Below are 20,628 nucleotides of genomic sequence, written 5' to 3' on the forward strand. Positions count from 1 at the left end.
ACACCCACTTTATGATCACCATTCTTTGTCATCTCCCTTTCAGTGAAATGAATGTTGCTTCTTTAAAAATGGTCAGTCTCTTCTTGGGAATAGCATTTTTAGACCTCAGATTATACCATAACCCAAGAATTATCAAAAATATTTAGTACTCATTAAAAAAAAATAGAAAAGTATACCAGTAGACCAAATTAAATAAGAAAGAATCAGAAATAATTAAACTCAATAATTAGTCTTTGACAGACATGAGAGCATAAATTACTCATGGAAAAACTGTATGAAAAAAATTGCTGGAAAAACTGGAAAGCAATTGGCAGAAATTAGGTTTAGACCAATATTTACAATGGATGGTATAATTAGCTTAAAATCTGCACGTGCCCTGAATATTGAAGGTCATATTGAAGAAGGAAGAGGAGGAGAAGAAAGAGGAGGAGAATCAGATCAGAAACCTTAGACAATTATGAATAGAGGAGATTTCTTAGATAGAGGCAATTACAAAAGACATAATAGCTCATATCCATTACATGAAACTGAACAGTTTTTGCATGAACAGAATTAATGGTATGATATAAGAAGGGGAGACATTGGGAAAATGTTTTGTTTTATTTTGGTTATTTTGGCAGCAAACCTCGGATATGGTACATATATATAGAGGGAACAGACAGAATTGTGTGATTTAAGTCATTGCTCAATGAATAAATGGTCAAAGGAGATGAACAAACAGCTCTCAAAAAAGAAGTCGCAAACCTCTAATAACCACATGAAAGACTGCTACAAATGACTACTAATAAGAGAAGTGATAAGTAAAACAACTCTGGGGAAAATTAGCAAAAATGACAAAAGATAGGAAAAGCCAATGGTGGAGAATTGTGGAAAGATACACTCACTAATTCTCTGTTGAGGGAATTGGTATGACTGTTACGGAAAGTCAATTTGGAATCAGGCTAACAAATGACTAAAATATCTATACCCTTTGGCCCAGAGAGCTACTACAGAGATCAAAGGGAGAAATGAAGGTCATTGAAGCATTTTTTTAAATGCAGAGAAGGGAAGAGAAGGAAGTTACAGGGATATATACACATGCAAGACAATTTGAAAATAACACGTTGAATTGATTGCAAGAAAAAAAATTTATTACAGGAAAAAAAGCAAATCATACACTATAAAAATTTGAAATGTTACATATAATCTTTTATCTGTTTTATTTTGTACTTGAAAATATTCTATAATTTTTGGTGTTCATTAAAGTTAGATTAAAATATCTAAAAGTAACAAAATATGACATGACTCTGTGAGGGGGGAAGGGTAATTATAGGAATATGTTGGCAAATGTATGTTATGTCAAAGCAACAATGAAAAATAAAATAAATTATAAATTGCAATAAAATACATTTTTTCCAAACTACTGCTCATTCTCTTCCATTCTGATTTAATTTCATGGGTCACAGGTTTGTCAAACACATAAATGCAGGAGGAAAATAAACAATCAGGTTAATGGTGATTAGGGTTTCTTTTTTTATTTAACAAAGAACATCAGGGATGAATTCCACTTCTGCTTCTTAGCTAATAATACCCAAGATTTTTTGTATTTGGCTAAGGAAAGATTGTATGTATATACATACTCACAAGTCATGAGACCAGATGTGTGTAGAAAGAGTCTAAAGTTTAGACAGCTGGGCAAGAAGTGAGAAGTAGGGGGGCAGCTAGGTGGCGCAGTGGATAGAGCACTGGCCCTGAAGTCAGGAGGACCTGAGTTCAAATCTGGCCTCAAACCAAACATTTGACACTTACTAGCTGTGTGACCCTGGGCAAGTCACTTAACCCCAATTGCCTAAAAATTAAAAAAAACAAAAAACAAAAATAAAGAAGTGAGAAGTGGCTGGAAGTCAAATGATACATAAGACTTTCTCACAAAAAAACAATTGAGGGTAGCTCTCACTTGCATTTGACCTTTGGAAGGAACCTGCAAGTAATAGATTATTAACTAATATACAATAACACAAAAAAATCATAACATTGCATTGAATGATGAAAAAAGGTGAGTAAAACCTAGAAAAAGGCAAGAAAGACTCCTGAAAGCTAAACCATTACTCAAGAGTCCAAAGAACTGAGCCCTCCATATTCAAAAGAGGCACAACTACTAGGCAGTTTGCCCTGTCAGTAACCATATGAATGATCTATGTAAGTTAACCAGAAAGTGATAGAGAACTGAGGATCTCAGTTCCAGGAAACATGGAGAGCCAGGCTGAAAATTCCAATGATGTATGCCTACAAGGGCCAAGTGATAGCTACAGAGCAACAAGATGTAGGCTGGCTACATTCCTAGGGGAGGTGAAGTGATGCGAGAATACCTTGCTACTTCCCAGGTTAAATGAAAAATATGAACTCTTCCTTCAACTGGAAAACAAAAAAGATAAAGTCACAAATCCTGACCTCTGGCAGGAGGCGGAAGTGTGGAAAGTGAAAAAACCTGACAAAGAATGAAAAGGAAGGACAGCTGAAAACCCTTTGCAGCCATGTAAAAGTTATGAGGCTTTCCATGATCAACCAATGCTGTAGGGTTGTCTCTTTGGCAAATGTATGGCAGATACACAGGAGAGGAAAAATATGAAGGGCAGAGAGACCAGTTAAGAGTCAGTTGCAACAATCCTGGTAAGAGGTAAAGAGAGCCTATAGTAGAATGGTGGCCATGAGAGCACAAAAAGTTGAATCAACAAGGTCCAAAGAAAAGAACCTTCAGACTGGGAAGCATAAAACAATGGAGAATAGAACTGAAAAACAAGATAACACAAGGGTTGGCAAGAGTACCAGGCCTCAATGAGTTTATTACATTAGGCCTGGATAAACCACATTCCAATGTACTGAAGTGTTTATAGAAATATGATGAAACAGGGGCAGCTAGGCAGTGCAGTGGATAGAGCTCTGGCCTTGGAGTTAGGAGGACCTGAATTCAAATCCGACCACAGACACATGACACTCGCTGTGTGACCCTGGGCAAGTCACCTAGCCCAATTGCCTCACTGAAAAAAAAAAAAGAAAGAAATTTTAATGAACAGATAATTAAAATTAGATAAAACTAAACAAAGCTTTTTTTTACATTAAAAAAGATGACTGCAAGTAGGATGAGAAAAAAAACTGTCAGCTGCGGAAAAGCTATTTGTGCCAACTCTCTCTGATAAATGTCTCATAGCCAATTCGTCAAGACACTGTCTAAGACCATAAGTTGTAGAGCAAGTGTTGATCTGCATTGGCAGAGGGAGGTTTCACCAAGAGTTCACTATACCAGTAGAATCAGAGGTGTGGTCTAAAAGCTGGGGAATTGCTAAAAAAAAAAAAAAAACCTGCAAGCCTTCCCCTAACAGAGAAGTCGAAAACAAGCTGTTTTCAGAAGAAAAACAAATAATCAACAATAACATTAAAAATTGGTCCAAATCACTAATAAGAGAAAAATAAACCGAAACAATTCTGAGCTTTACCTTACACCTAGAAAATTGCCAAAAATGTTAAAAAATGTAAATGGTCAATGCTAGAAGGGATATGGAAAGCCAGGAATACAAACTTATCTTTGTTATACCTATGAATTAATTAGTCTAACTGTTCTGGAAAAAATTTTAAAACTATGTCCCCCAAAATCAATAAACTCAACATTTGACCCAGTAATCCTTCACTACTGAGTACTACTGAGCTAGGATGTCAATGACAGAAAGTAAGGTCACATAAAACAGGATGTTAATGTAGAATTCATTGATAACAAAAAAGTAGAAGAACAATGGGTCCCACTGAATATGGCTGAACAATTAGTAGCAGATGAATGTAATGGAATGTTATGGCACAGTAAGAAACAAAGAATATGCAGGAGATTTTGGGAAGATGGTGGAGTAGGTCAGTAGGCTCTCCAAATTTTCTCCACAAAAAAAGACAGAACATAGCCTCAAAGTGAATGTAAAGCAGCAGAAATCAACAAAAGTCAGGGTAAAGCAGTTGTCATCCTAAGACAATGTGAGAAGACTTCAAGAAAGACTCCACCTCTAAGAGTGTAGGTTTGGTCTGAGTGAAGTACAAACACCTCCAAGCCTACTCCACTGAATCAACAAACAACAAGCTCTGGGGGCAACTGGGCAGTGGGGCAGCCTCAGCCTCAGCAACTTTCACCTCACAGATAGTGTGGAGATTAGAGGCTGAGAAGAAGATTGAAGGATCTTCCACTATTGAGGAATGCCAAGTACAACTGTGCTGAACTGATAGGGTCCTATGCTGTGGCTGCAGTCCCATGCTGTGACTGTGGTCCTATACTGCTATATGGAAGATGAAGCTAGCATATCCCTGGGTGGGTGCAACAGCAGAGAGGCAGGAACCCTGCTGGCTGTAGGCATTGGCAGGAGAGCAGAGACCCTGGTTTCAATTCCAAGGCAGAGAGAACAGCTGTAGTTTGCAGCCACCAGAGGGACCAAAGTAAACAACAGCATTTGTGGGACAGAGTGGCTGGGGGCTCCAAACATAGTTTAGGGGTGGAGAAGAGTGCCCAAGGTTGACCCTCAGGACAGAGCTCAAATAATAACAACATGAAGGACCTGAGGACTGGGGCATCATTCCCCACACCTGGGGACTAAAACCTGAATATCAACAATAAGCTGCTAAATAATAAAATAAAACAAAAAATGAGTAAGCAAAGGAGAAAGAAGCAAACCATAGATAACTACTATGGGGATAGAGAAGATCTGGGTTAATATTCAGAAATTAGTGGAGCTAAAAAAAGGTCACTTCTTTTTCAATGAGAAATGTCAAATGGTTACAATCCCAAAAAGAGTTCTTAGAAGAATTTTAAAAGGACTTTAAATATTAAATGAGAGATCAAGGAAAAATAAGAAAAAAATAAGAGAAATCTAAGAAAATTATAAAAAGAAAGTCAACCAACTTGAAACAGAGCATCAAAAATTTAATGAAGAACATAATGCCTTGAAAACTGGAACTGAGCAAGGGAAAGCTAATGATGTTACAGGACACCAAGAAATAATAAAATAAAATCAAAAGAAGGAAAAAATAGAAGAGAATGTGAAATACCTCATTAGAAAAACAACTAATCTACAGAACAGATAGATGAGAAATAATATAAGAATAGCCTGACCACTTAAAAGATACAATCAAAAAAAGAATTTTGATACAATATTATAAGAAATTATTAAGGAAAATTTCCTTGAAGTTCTAGAACAAGAAGGTAAAGCAAAAATAGAAATATATATATACATATATATATATGTGTGTGTATATATATATATATATATATATACACACACACACACATATATACATATTACCACCTGAAAGATCCCTGGAGGAAAACTTACAGGAATACGATAGCCAAGTTTCAAAATCCTAGGTTAAGGAGAAAATATTACAAGCAACAAGAGAAAACCAATTTAAATATCATGGAGCTACAATCAGGATTACACAAGAACCAGCAGCTATTACACTGAAGGACCATAGGTCTTAGAACACTATTTTGCAGAGTAAAAGAACTGGGGTTATGACCAAGGGTAACTTACCCAACAAAGTTAAGTATAACCCAAAATGAAAAAAAAAATTGACATTTAATGAATTGAAAGACTTTCAGATATTTGAGACAAAAAGAGCAGAACTTAATTGAAAATTCAACATATTAAATCCAAGAGAAATATTAGGTAAATATTAACAACCAATTATAAGGGACTCAATAAGGTCAAACTCTTTACTTTTTATATATGAAAATGTTATCAGTATTCTTATAACTTTCATCATTATTTGGGTAGTTTGAAAGAAAGGCTTGGTCTGAGCTGTGTATGATGGGGTGAGGCTAAAAAATAAAATTGCATAGGGAGAGGTAAAAAGGAGCAATTCTGTCATGCAAATGAGGCATCAAAGGAAGAACTGATAAAGAAGAAGCAACTGGGGGTAATGGGCTGGTAGTGCTGGACCCTTACTCTCACTGGAAACAGGTTAAAATGGGAACCACATACTCATCTAGAATTGTATAAAATCTTCTAAATCTAGAAAGAAATATGAGGGCCAGGGTATAGGATAAGGGAAGGACTTTTAGAAGAGTATATAGATTAGGAATTAGGAGGAGGCATGAAGGAGAAACTTTCAGAAAGATTGATTAAGGTGGTGGTAGAGGATAAGGGAGGGACTCTTAGAGGAGTAGACTAAGGAACAGGAAGGCAAGGTAATAGGTAGAAATAAAGAAGGTGAGTGAGGAGGGATAGGGTAAATAGGATGAGGATAGTGAGGAAAAATAGGATGGAGGGAAATACACAACAAATTCATTATAACTGAATGTGAATGGGATGAATTTACCCAAAAAAAGGAAAGATAGCAGAATGAATTAAAAATCTGAATTCAACAATATGTTGCTTTCAGCAAACACAATAAAAATGAGAGACACACAGAGATAAAGTAAAGGGCTGGAGCAGAATATATTATGTAAAAAAAGGATAGTAATCATGATCTTAGACAAAGGTAAAGCTAAAATATATTCAATTAAAAGAGAAAAATAGGAACACTACACTATGTGTCACCAATATAATTCAATATTGTTTTAAACCATTTAAAATATCTACAAAGTATAAAATACCTGAGAGTATACTTGGCAAAACAGACCCAGGAACTACATAAACAGTAACATAAATCAGTCTTTATACAAATAAAGTCAAATTTGAATAATTGGAGAAATATTCATTGTTCATGGGTAGATAAAGCCAGTATCATAAAAAATGACAATTTTACCTAGCTAATCTATTTATTCAATGCTACTTCAATTAAATTACTAAAAAATTATTTTACCGAGTTGAAAAAAGAAAAAATAATTCAAACATGCCAGAGTCACAATTGGAATCACACAAGTCTTAGCAACAGTGACACTCAAAGACCATAAGTCTTGGAACACTCTATATTTAAGAGCAAATGAACTGGAGCTGCAGTGAAAAATATCATACCAGCAAAGTTAAGCACAATCCTGAACAGAAAAAAAAGACATTCAATGAATTGCCAGACTTTCAGGATTTTGTTGCCAAAAAAATCTGAACTTAATAGAAAATTTGACATACACAATTCAAGAGAAATATAAGGTACACATCAAAGACTAATAACAAGGAACTCAATAAGGATAGATTGTTTACTCTTTATACAAGGAAATGTAAAACATATATCTCAGATTGTTATTAGTAATTGAGTAGTTGAAAGAAAGATTGGGGTAACCCTGAGTATGAGGAGGTTCTATAAAGTGAAACTACTTAGGGAAAGGTGAAAAGAATAATTATCATATAAATTAGATGCAAGAAGAAGAACTGACATGGAGGAATTAGCTGGGGAAGGAGGCCTGGTAGTTCTGGAACCCTACTCTCATGAGGAAAGGGTTAAAGAGGGAAATATACATATACATAGAGGGAGAGAGAGAGAGAAGTCTCCTAAATTCACAAAGAAATATAAAAGAGTAAGGGGATAGAGAATGGGGAGAGGATAAAGGACAGATGTTTAGAAGGGACCCTACTCACATCAGATCTGTGTTAAAGAGAGAACAATATATACATTTAGAAATCAATAAAAGTCTTCTAAATTTATAAAAAAAAATAAGAGGGTGAGGGAAAAGGATAAGGGGGGATATAGAAGGGTATCTAGATTAACAGGAATGCAAAAGAGGAAATAACATATATTTGGAAGGTTATAAAACTCTTCTAAATTCAGATTGAATCAAAAGATAAGGGGAAAGGGTGGGGGAAGAGGATAATGGAGGGATCTTTCAAGATGGGCTAAGTTAAGCAATAAGAGGGCAAGGTAGTAGGTAAAAGTAAAGTAGAGGAATCAGGAGGGAAAGGAAATAAGAGATATGTATAAATATAAAACAAAGTTTAGGAGCAGAATTTATTACGGAAAAAAAAGCAGAGGTAGTAACCATGATCTCAGACAAAGTTGAAGCTAAAATAGATTTAATCAAAAGAGAAAAACAGGAAAACTACACTATATGTCAGCCACATTAATCGATAGTTTTTAGACTATTTAAAATAACTAGATAGCATAAGGTTGGAATATTGCTGTGGTGTAGGAAATGATGAGTTTGTGGACTTAGAAAATGTGGAAACAATTGGATTTATGAAGGAAGATGACATCCACCCTCAGAAAAAGAGAGGACAATTAAGTACAGTACGGTCTTGCATAGATGCATATGAATGAATATGGAATATATGAGTATGATTATAGATATTTAAGTATATGTATGTGTATGTAAGTGTACATATGTTTGTGTGTGTGTGGGTGTGTATATATGTGTGTGTGGGTATGTATTTTCATGTAATTATATGTATATGTATATATGTATACAAATATATCTTTGCTTAATTGTAGCCTTCCAGGGAAAGGGGGGAAAACAAAGTAAAAAGTGCACAGCAAAGAACAAAAGAAAACTTGCAAGGATACAAAGAAAAGATGGACAACTCTGAACACAATGTGTAGTATTTATTATATAGGTAGTCTTTCTTGAAATAGAAATCTATTGCTGTATATTTTGAATACTCTCTTATGTACTGCTATGCACATGGCAATGCTTATTTTTCTTTTCTTATTTTGTATTTAAGTTTTAGTATTCAAGTTTACAATATATTTCTTATTGCATATTTAAGTTTTAGTATAAGTTTAAAATAAATTAATTTTTAAAAGATATACATGAATGTGTATCCATATGTGTGTATATATATATACACACATATATATAGATACATTGTGTTTAATTGCAGATTTCTCTAGGATAGCAGGGAAGGAGAGAGGAAGAGAAAAAAATAAATACACATCAGAGAGGAAAAGAAAACTTAGAAGGAAACAGAAAAGCTGGGTTGCTTTGAAAACAATGTCTAGGAATTATTACATAGGTTTTCATGAAATGGAAACTGATTGCTTTATATTGAATCTTCTCTTATTTTCTGCTGTGTACATGGAAATATTCTTTTTTTCTCTTCCCATTTTGAATTTAAGTTTAAAATGAATAAAAAATTTTAAAGAAACAAAGAACATGAAGAATTCAGAGAAATGTAGGAAGGCTTCTCTGAAGTAATCAGAGTCAAGACACTGTACAATGTTACAATATTGTGACCAATAACAGCACTGAAAAGGCAGTCAAGCTGACAGTAATTATAAAGAAAATTCTGAATTTCGGGGAATTAATGATTGCTGATGAACTAATGATGATAACTAATGATGTTCCTTAGTAGGAAGACTATGGAAGCAGAATGAAGTATATGTACACAGCCAGAGATTGTTGCTGAGTCATTCGATTTTGCTTAATGCTCTTCTTAGTCTCAAGGGAGGGTTCAGTGGGTGAGGAGAAGTTAAAGAGAAACAACTATGACATACAAAAGAATGGCAGCAGTGAAACCTACAAAAGAGAGGACAGAGGCCTAGTGTATCTTGAGCAGGGTAGTGCACAAAAGGACCATCCTCTCCCTCTTCTTACCACAAAGGGATCTTTGCTTCATTTAAGAAGCAGACTGACAAGAAAGATGTACAGAAGAGCACGGGAAGAATTCAGGAGGATTGGAGACAATGACAAATATAGGCTGGTTTCTTTAAGTAACTGAAGGACAATCACATGGAAGAGGTCTGAAATGAGTTCAACCTCTTTGAAAATTAAACAATAGTTTCAGAGAGCCAGAACTTAGTGCTGTATCAAGACAAATTTTCTAACTATGTAAAGTGTTCAAGCTAGTTTCAGGGATGTTGTAAGAGAATTCCTATTCAGGGACATGTTGGAATAGATGACTTTTGAAGTCTGTGTCAAGTTGGTCACTCCGTAATAGGTTTGAGAAACAAACATGATGTCTCCATCTCCAGCCTGTGGAATTAGTGAATAAAGCAGGTCCCACCTTGATGAATCTATTCACTGAATATGGCAGAGTCTTTCTTCATCAAATTTTTGTTCTGCCTCTCCCTCAAGCTTGTTCATCCTCCTCACTTTAGGACTGAGCCGTTTAACATAGAAAAAAAAACAAAACGGGCAGGGTATGAGAGAGAAAAATGTTTATCAGCTGACAGTGCTGGAATTAAGGGATGCTTCAAACAGGCCTTTCAGAGATAATTTGAAAAACCCCTGAGCAAACCACTTTCTGGCCAGTTTCTCAGAAGAAACAATAACTACTACAAAGAAAATGTGTGAGACCTTGATTCCTAAACCTGCCTCAAGAAGGGAGCTTCCAATCTCCCTCCCCAAACTTGTGCTCCTCCTTCCTTCCCTACTTCCCACATTAACCACCAAATCTCAGATAATTACCCCAAAGAAAACTCATAGGGGCTTACCTGAGTGTCTGTAGTTTACAACCCTGTTTTGCCAAGACATTACACAGAAGGTTCATTTCACCCTCCCCAAGCCAAGTAAAATTCAGGTTCAAGTTTTTCAGGCTCTCATTGTTAAGGAAAGCAGAGAAAAAATCCAGATAACAAAAGCCAGCTCTTTGAGACTGAGTTATACTGAAGGAGACAAAACCAGAGAGGACATGATTAATTACAATCCCTAGGATTCATTCACTCCATATTTGTCAGTGAGAAAGAGTTCCATCCCACAGTTCATTTAGAATCGCCATACTCAATAAATCTAATACTATCGTCATTGCATTCACTTTTTCAAAAAATGATCCCTAATAAACTACACATCCTTTCCCACTCAGATCCCCATATGTCCCTACATCTGTATGAAGGATAGGGGATAGGGACAGAGAGAGGGATTGGACCTTTGGTTTCACTAATATAGGCAGCTTCCTGGTGAGGAAACCCCCAAAAGTAACAAAAGTGGAGTGGCATATTGGTAATTTTAGACATGACATGAAAGAACAGAAAAATTGCCACAGAACTGGAATGAGACAAGTGTCTCAATATTGAAAAGGGGGAGAAGGGGTGTTCTTCAAGTAAGAGGCCAGGAAGCTTCACTTGGATTCCAAACAAAATTCTAGAAGGTATTATTAAACAGGATTCAAAAAACCAACTGTGTAAGTATAGGATGACTTGACAAGACAACAGTTTGTATAAAAAGATCAGGAGTATGTATGTGTGTGTGTGTGTGTGTGTGTGTGTGGGGACAATAAACTCAATTTAAGCCAACTTTGTGACATAGAAACCAAAAAAGTATTGAGAGAGGGATAGTAGGGATAACAATGGCGGAGCGGATAGTTCTCTATTTTACCATGGTTCACTCATTCTCTCTGTTCTAGTCAAAGGAGATTACTAACTCTTCCCTGACCTTGCCACCCCTGCCTTTTCACAGGTTGGAGCCAGTGCCAAGAATAAAATGCCTCCACTCCTCCCCCACCACCACCAACTCTTCAAGTGAGGCAAGAGCCACAGTATCAATGGTGATGACAGCTCTGTTTCTGCTCTCCTCTGGGACACTGATCCAAATCTACCAGAGGGCTGTGAAGGTAATGGGCTGAGTAGACAATGATTTTGCAGATTGTAATGGTGGGAAGCTGGGGTGAAGGAGTATGAAAGAGACCCTTGTCCACAAAAAGGGACCCTTTCAATAGCATTTATTCACTGAAATAGCAGTTATTTTTCCCTATTATTTCCTATCAGTGCAATTCATCCTTCTCACACCAGAACTAAGCTCCTCTAGCACAAGAAACATAGGGGGAATATAACATAAGGGGGAACTTTGCACAATTCATGGGAATAAATTAAGGGAAGGTCAGAGAAATTTCAATGGCATATCAGAGGGAAGGGGGCACTCCCCTGAATAAACCTGGTGAAGAAAGGGGTCTATAGTGCAAAATTCCCTAGAGGAATAAAAGTGGGTAAAGCCCTCCCCTGATCTCAGGCAGGCAGTTTTCAGTCACCCTCCCTAAATCAGTGTTGTTCGTTCTGCTTATTTTAACCTTACGGCCCTAATGCTCAGGAGCCTCTAAAGAGCAGACATCTATGGGGACTCACCTTAGTGTCTGTAGCTGACAGTTCTTTTTTCCCAAGGTCGCACATGGCAGCTTCTTGCCATCATCCTTAAAGAAAATAACATTCAAGTGCAGGCTTTTCAAACTGGGAACACAGAAGAGATACTGACAACACGAATAAGTTACCTTGAAGCTTTCCAAGCTGTAGGAGACATACAAGCAGAGGTTAAAAGACCCATGTGTTTCTCCAGGACTTACTGCTTTTCTTCTCTTTCTGGAAAGGAGGTCAGAGCCACCACTCCTTTATAGCCACTATCCTCTGACATCCCAATGCCATCCTAAACAGTTCAATTTCCTTAAAAACTGCCCCTTCCTAATCTCCCCATCTACCAGCCCATTCTTCTTGTTCTGATCCTCATGCCTGTGTTATATTGGGTCAACATTGTGTCACATGAGGGTGAAGAAAATGAGAAAGATAATGATGCTGATTAGGAATTATTAGAAATAATGAAGGAGAGAGGAATTCATTTCAACTCCTCTTTCTTGACAAGAACACTCAGTATCTTTGGCATTTCACCACTGCCGCACTGCTCCAGGCTGGACATACTCACATAATTCTTTTTATTTTGAAAAAATTTCCACTGGTACTTGTTTTTCACAACACTTTCATTTCTACATATGTCTCCTCATCTCCCGCTCCTACAACCATTCCTTATAACAAAGAATAAAAAAAGAGGAAAAAAGTTTTTAGGAAAACCAGCCAACATAAAAGGTAAATCTGATGTTATATGGATTACACATCTACAATCCTCCCTCTTCCACAATGAAGAGAGGAAGGTATATTCTTATATCTGTTATTTGGGGCAATACTTGATCATTATACTATCACAACATTCAGTTTTGATTTTCTTTTTTTTCCATTTACAACAGTGAAGTCAATGTATACGCTGTTTTCCTGCTTTGTTTACTTTCTTCTGCACTAGTTCAGTTAATCCTTCCCAGGTTTCTATGGAGTCTTTATGGTCATCATATTCATATATGAAGTGATGCTCCTTTATGTACATATGTGAAAATTTTTTACCCATTCCCTAATTTATGGCTATCTCCTTTATTTAGCTGCTGCTTCCACTAGGCCCCCTGGCCCCAACCAAATGAGCAAAGAAAAAAGTAATTCCCATCCCAATGATGCCCTTAATACATAGCTGCACATCCTGACAAAATGTGGTATATTAATGTTATTCAAATGATCACATTAGCTGTGTCCAAAAATGTGTTGAGGCAGCTAGGTGGCGCAGTGGATAGAGCTCTGGCCTTGGAGTCAGGAAGACCTGAGTTCAAATCCAACCTCAGACACTTGACACTTACTACCTGTGTGACCCTGGGCAAGTCACTTAACCCCAAGTGCCTCACCAAAAAAAAAAAGAGAGAGAGAAAAAAAAACAAAAACAAAAATGTGTTTCTTCCTGCATTTTATGTTAATTACCTCCCTATTAGGAGGTGAGAGGCATGTTTCATCTTCATTCTCTTGGACTCTTGGTTCAGTTGTTTTTCTCTATAATGTTATCCATGTAGAAATTGTTCTCATCATTCTGTTCACTTTGCTTTCCATTAGTTCCTAAAGGCCTTCCCAACAACCTCTGAAACTGTCCATTTCATCATTTGTTATGTCACAGTAGAATTCCATTAGATTTATACACTACAATTTGTTTAGCCATTTACCAACTGAAGAACATCTTAATTTCCAATTTTTAGTTACCACAAAAACAGCTACTATAAATATTTTTGAATGTATAGGACCCTTTCCTTTTTCTATGATTTTTTGGAGTACAGTCCCAGTAGTAGTACAGATGGATCAAAGACTATGCACATTTAAGGATCTTATTGGGCATAATTCCAGACTGCTTTCCAGAATGAGTGGAGCAATCACAGCTCCTCCAAAGGCACACTGGGGTACCTGTTTTCCACAGACCCTATAATATTTGTCATTTTCCTCTTTTGCCATCTTTGCCAGTCTGGTAGGTGTGAGGTAGAACCTCAAAGTTGCTTTAATTTTCATTTTTCTAATTATTTTTGATTTATAGCATTTTTGCAGTCATTTTTCATTTTTGTTTTTACTCATTTCAACCATTTTTTTCTATGATTGTTGTAAGTTTCTTCCTTTGAAAAACTCTTTGTTCATGTCCTTAACCATTTATTTATTGGGGAATGGCTTTTAGTCATATAAATTTGAAACAGTTCCTTAAATGTTATGAGCATAAAAACTTCATCAGAGAAACTTGATACAAATATTTTTCCAGTTATCTCTTTGCCTTTGAAATTTTTACTGTGCTTGATTTGTGCAAAAGCTTTTTAATTTCAGATAATTAAAATTGTCTTTTTTTCTTGCATGATCCTTACTCACCTGTTTAGTCACGAATTTTTCATCTCTCCATAGATCTGAAAGGTAATTTCTTCTTTACTCCTTTAACTTAGGATATGAACATTTGCACTGAGGTCATATATCCACATGGAGCTTATCTTAGCATATGGTGTGGTATTTTGGTTTAAATCTAATTTCTGCCACTGGATTGCTATGCTATTCCAAAATATTCTTTTGGAAACCTGAATTACATGGCACTGAATAAGATTAATTTATGTAGTATTATCATTTTTATATAATGGTTTGACCCACCAATGAGAAATATCAACATTTTTCCAATTATTTAGGTCTCCCATTATTTCAACAGAGTGTTTTACAGTGAGATTCATAGGGTCTCTTGTTGGAGCTTGGTAGATATACTCTCAAATTTATAGCTTCTGTAGTTATTTGAATGTACTTTCATTTTTAGCTATTCCTGCATATTTTGTTGGTTATATAGAGGAATGATCATAATTTATGCGATTTAATCTTACATCCCTCAACTTTGCAGAAGTTATTATTTCAATTAATTTTTGACTCTCTAGAGATCGATCAATCTACACTCTAGAGTTCTACAAGTACACAATCTTATCATCTGCATGAGAGATAATTTTGTTTTCTCTTTGCCTATGCTGCTTCTCTCTAGTTCTTTTCTTATGGCTCTAGCTAGTTTTTCTAACACTATATTATAGCAGTGATGATAATGGACATTCTCATTTTGCCCTTGATCTTACTGGAAAGGAATCTCCATTGTATATAATATTTGTGCTTTGATTTAAAGATGGGTTGCTATATTAAGGAAAAGTCCATTGATTCCTATGATTTATAGAATTTTTAATAAAAAATAGATTACTTGATTTACTCAAAGGTTTTTCAGTATCTACTTATATTATCATATGATATTATTAACATGGCTTATATTTATGATCTTCCATATATGAAAACAATTCTGGTAATAGTGTATGATCTTATGACATTGTTATAGCCATTAGAATAATATTTGTCATATTTGTGTCAATGTTCATTAGGGTTAATATCTTTAGATTGCTTTCTCTGCTTTGTTTCTCCCTGGTTGAGTTATCAACACCTTATTTATATCAGAAAAAGATATTGGAAGGGTGCTTTTTCTTATTATTGCAAACATTCCATGTATTATTGGAATTAATCATTCTATAAATGATTGTATCCATCTGGTCCAGAATTTTAGTTTTACTTTGGAAGCTCATTTATGGCTTGTGGAATTTCTTATTATTGCTAATAAGTCATTGAAATAGTTTACTTCTGACTTCTGGGAGCCAACACAAAAGAAAAAGCAATAAATTCCTATCATGCTCCCTTTTTGACCTCTTAAAAAAAAACAGAAAACAGAGTCCCAAGATGAATTCTAGAACAGTGGAGCCAGCAGAAAGACAGGGTGGAGCAATCTCTTAGCCCAAGAAACCTGGAGGATTAGCAAAAAAAAGGTCCATTTCACTAAGGCAAAAGAGGAACACATTCCAGGACAGGAAGTGTCCTGGCAAGCCAGCAACAAGCCCCACCTCAGCAAATGAGCAGGACATCCTGAGCCCCAGAGTGGTGGAGCAGGCAAACACCCACAACAGGACCCCCCACATGCCTTAGTATAGCCACGAGAACCAGCAGACACTATGCTTCAGTGCACCCCCAGGTAGGCAGGTATCTTCCAGTGACTGGACTGCCCCATGCCCTGGTACAGCTTCAGATGGACAGGCATCTCCAGTAGCTGGACCTGCTTGTGTTCAAGGATAACCCAGAACGTGCAGATGCCCTCCAGCAGTGGACCTACCCCTGCTTCAGCACAGCCCCAAGGAATTGCAGAAAAATCCTACCTGATGTCAGCACATGCCAGACACCACCCCAGCTCAGTACCAGGTAAGCTACCAGACCAGTAGGCCCACAGCACAAGAAGCTTGGGACAGTGCCCCTTGTGCTCCAGCAGGAGAGTTCAACTTAAAAAGCCAGGAAATAGGCAAACATCATGAGCAAGAAGGAGAAAAGAACACTGACCACAGAGAATTATTATGGTGACAGGGATGATCAAAACACAAACTTAGAAGAGGATAACATCATTAATATACCTACATTTGAAACCTCAAAAGGAAATATGAATTGGTCCCATGTTCAAAAAGTCTTCTTGGAAGAGCTCAAGAAGGATTTTAAAACTCAAATAAAAGAAGTAGAAGAAAAATTGGGGGAAAAAATGACAGGTATGCAAGAGAGACTCAACAGCTTGGAAAAGGACACACAAAAATTGACTGAAGAAAACAACTCCTTAAGAAATACAATTGGCTAAATGGAAAAGGAGGTATAAAAATCCACTGAACCTTAAACACTAGAATTGGCCAAATGGAAAGGGAAGTACAAAAGCTAACTGAAGAAAAGAAGAAATGGAACATGTCATCAATGAACTCCCCAAAAAAAAATCTCCAGGGCCAGATGGATTCACAAGTGAATTCTATCAAACATTTAAAGAAAAATTAATTCCAACACTACATAAAATGTTTAGAAAAATAGACAAAGAAGGAGTCCTACCAAACTCTTTCTATGATACAAATGTAATGCTGATACCTAAACTGGGAAGAGTCAAAATAGAGAGAGAAAGTTATAGACCAATTACCCTAATAAATATTGAGGCAAAAACTTTAAATAAAATATTCACAAAGAGATTACAGCAAACTGTAAAGATGATACACATGCCCAGGTGGGATTTATACCAAGAATGTAGGAATGGTTCAATATTAGGAAAACTATCAGCATAATTGGCTATATCAACAAAAAAAATTGACAGAAATCATATGATTATCTCAACAGATGCAAAAAAAAGCTTTTGACAAACTATAGCACCTATTCCTATTAAAAACACTAGAAATCATAGGAAGAAATGGAGTTTTCTTAAAATGATAAGTAGTATTTATTATAGTATTTACTATCCCCATTATATGTAATGGGGATAATCTAGAAGTTTCCAATAAGATCAGGGGTGAAACAAGGATGCCCATTACCACTATTATTCATGATTGTACTAGAAATGTTAGCTTTAGCAATAAAAGAAGAAAAGAAAATTGAAGGAATTAGAATAGGCAAAGAAGAAATAATACTATAACTCTGCAAATAATATGATGGTATACTTAGAGAATCCTAAAGAATCAACTAAAAAACTACTTGAAATAATAAACAACTTTAGCAGGATATAAAATAAACCCACATAAATCATCAGCATTTCTATGTATTACTAACAAAGCCCAGCAGCAAGAGACAGAAAGAAAAATTCCATTTAAAGTAACTGTAGACAACATTAAATATTTGGGAGTCTACTTGCCAAGACAAACGCAGGAACTATATGAACACAATTACAAAACGCTTTTCACACAAATAAAGTCAGATCTAAATAATTGGAAAAATATCAGTTGCTCATGGATAGGCTGAGCTAATATAATAAAAACAACAATTCTACCTAAATTAATTTGCTTATTTAGTACCATAATCATCAAACTACTGAAAAATTATTTTATAGAATTAGAAAAAAATAATAACAAAATTTATCTGGAAGAAGAAAAGGTCTAGAATATCAAGGGAAATAATGAAAAGAAATGCAACGGAAGGTGGCCTAGCCATACCAAATCTAAAACTGTATTATAAAGCAGCCATCATCAAAACTGCTTGGTATTGGCTAAGAAATAGAGTGGTGGATCAGTGGAATAGGTTAGGTACACAACACACAGAAGGCAAAGAATATAGTAATTACTGTTTGATAAACCAAAGACTCCAGCTCCTTAGGTAGGAACTCACTATTTAACAAAAACTTTTGGGAAAACTGGAAAATAGTATGGCAGAAACTAGATATAGACCAACATCTTACACCATATACCAATATAAGGTCAAAATGGGTACATGATTTAGATATAAAGAGAGAGACTATAAGCAAATTAGGAGAGCAAGGAATAGTTTACCTGTCAGATATATGGAGAATGGAAGAATTTAGGACCAAGCAAGAGATAGAGAACATTATGAAATGCAATATAAATAACTTTGATTACATTAAATTAAAAAGGTTTTGCACAAACAAAGCCAACACAACCAAGATTAGAAGAGAAGCAGAAAGCTGGGAAACAATTTTTACAGCCAATGTCTCTCATAAAATCCCTCATTTCTAAAATATATACAGAACTGAGTCAATTTTAGAAGAATACAAGTCATTTCCCAATTAACAAATGCTCAAAGAATATGAACAGGCAGTTTCCAGAGGAAGAAATTAGAGCTATCTATAGTCATATAAAAAATGCTCTAAATCACTATTGATTAAAAAATTCAAATTAAAACAACCCTGAGGTAACACATCATACCTAATAGATTGGCTAACATGACAAAACAGGAAAATGAAAAATGTTGGAGAAGATGCAGAAAAATGGAACACTAATTTATTGTTGGTGGAGTTGTGAATTGATTCAACCTGTCTGGAGAGTAATTTGGAATTATGCTCAAAGTGCTATAAAACTGTGCATACAAAAAAAAAAAAACTGTGCATACCCTTTGACCCAGCAATACCACTTCCAGGTCTGTTTCCCAAAGAGATCGTAACAATGGGAAAAAGACACACGTCTACAAAAATATTTACAGCAGCTTTTTTGTGGTGGACAAGAATTAGAAATTGAGTGGATGTTCATTAATTGGGGAATTGCTGAACAAGTTGTGGTATATGAAAGTAATGGAATACTATTGCCCCATAAGAAATGATGAGCAGGCAGACCTCAGAAAAACCTGGAAAGACTTACATGAACTGCTGCTGAATGAAGCGAGAAGAATTCAGGGAACATTACACATAGTAACAGCAACACTGTGCAATAACCAAACTTGATGGACTTAACTCTTCTCAGCAACACAAGGATCTAAGACAATTCTAAAAAGACTCATAATGGAAAATGCTATACAATTCCAGAGAAAGAACTATGGAGTTTGAATGCAGATCAAAGCATACTATTTTCTCCCCTTTGTAGTTTCTTCTTTTTCATGGTTTTTCCTTTGGTTCTAATTCTTGACTAATGTAGAAATATGTTTAATATGATTGTACATGTAAAGCCTATATTAGATTGCATGATATCTTTGGGAAGGGGAAGCTGAGGGAGGGGGAGAAAATTTAGAAATCAAAATCTTACAGAAGTAAATGTTGAAAACTAAAAACAAACAAATAAATAAAACTTCAAAAAAACAAATCATGAGTTTCAAAAAAATAGTTTACTTTTTTGTTAATCTGGGCAATTTGTACTTTTGCAAATATTCTGTGTTAACCTCTAAATTATCACTTCATTAATATGTAATTGGTCAAAATAGTTTCTATCAGATATTGACAATTTCTAATTTTTTTGGCATAGTTCTAAATGGATACCAAGGCCAGTTGGACCAATTTGCCATCCTGCCAACAAAGCACTAGTCTTCCTATATTCACAAAGTATCTCCAAGATTGACTGTTGTCGTTTTTTGTCATTTTTACCAATTTTCATTGAAAAAATAAAAACTGAGTAGTTTTAATTTATATTTCTCTTACTATTAAGTTGGATCAAATTGTCATGGGGCCATTTAGTTTTTGCCATTCTTTTGTTCCTATCCATTGACCCATTTATCTCGTCTCAATTACATATAAATTTAGGGTATCTGATATTTATCATTGATATTTGATGGAATATTTTCTATATCTTTTTTCTTCTGTTTGTTTTGATAGGCAGGCAGACCGATAGATAAAATATTTAGGGGCTTACTAGAGGGCCAGAATTGTGCTAAGTGCTAGGATACAAATAAAAACAAATTAATCACTTCCTTCAAGGATCTTACATTTTAACAAGGGAAAACAACACATGAAAGAGAAATGGAAAGGGACTAAGGGTTGGAATATAATTGTCTTCTCTTTCTGTCTCTTGCTGCTGGAATATAATTGAGGGGGTGGCATGGGTGGAGACGTGTGAGAAGTGTTGTGTAGGCCTAGGACTAAACAAAATAAGGCCACAGCTGGTCTATCAATGTCAAGGAGAGTTTCAGAAGTAAAATTCAATTTTCCATACAGTTGGAGAGGGAGTAGAAGTGAACTATAATGGTCAAAATGATCTGTTTTATATCTTATGATCTTTTCTCTCTCTTATTTAAAAAATTCCCCCATTCACAGTTATGAAAGGTACCTAATCTTGTCCTCATCTAATGATTTTTATGGTGTAAATTGTTATATTTGGTTCACCAAATCCATTTTGAGCTTACTATGGTACCTGGTATGAGAATCAAAACAGAATTTCTACCAAACTGCTGTCTAGTTTTCATGGATGGACTTGTCAAAAA

General features: G+C 35.6%; 1 protein-coding gene across 2 annotated transcripts in view; it reads right to left on the bottom strand.

The window, feature by feature from the left end:
* LOC114046062 (NACHT, LRR and PYD domains-containing protein 12-like) overlaps positions 1-20,628 on the bottom strand; it is a 46,650-nt gene that overhangs the window by 13,801 nt on the left and 12,221 nt on the right. Inside the window, exons 5-7 of one of the 2 annotated variants that reach the window (XM_027866290.1) lie at positions 11,935-12,093; positions 10,312-10,482; positions 9,882-9,977 (exon numbers count right to left, since the gene is read on the bottom strand). In XM_027866290.1, coding sequence (XP_027722091.1) covers positions 9,896-9,977; positions 10,312-10,482; positions 11,935-12,093 — 412 coding nt within the window. In that variant the 3' untranslated portion in view covers positions 9,882-9,895. The remainder of the gene's footprint in view (positions 1-9,881; positions 9,978-10,311; positions 10,483-11,934; positions 12,094-20,628) is intronic. The other variant, XM_027866288.1, reaches the window with a different exon arrangement.

Source organism: Vombatus ursinus, unplaced genomic scaffold (genome assembly GCF_900497805.2).
Source record: "Vombatus ursinus unplaced genomic scaffold, bare-nosed wombat genome assembly UNPS02014780.1, whole genome shotgun sequence".
Taxonomy (NCBI): domain Eukaryota; kingdom Metazoa; phylum Chordata; class Mammalia; order Diprotodontia; family Vombatidae; genus Vombatus; species Vombatus ursinus.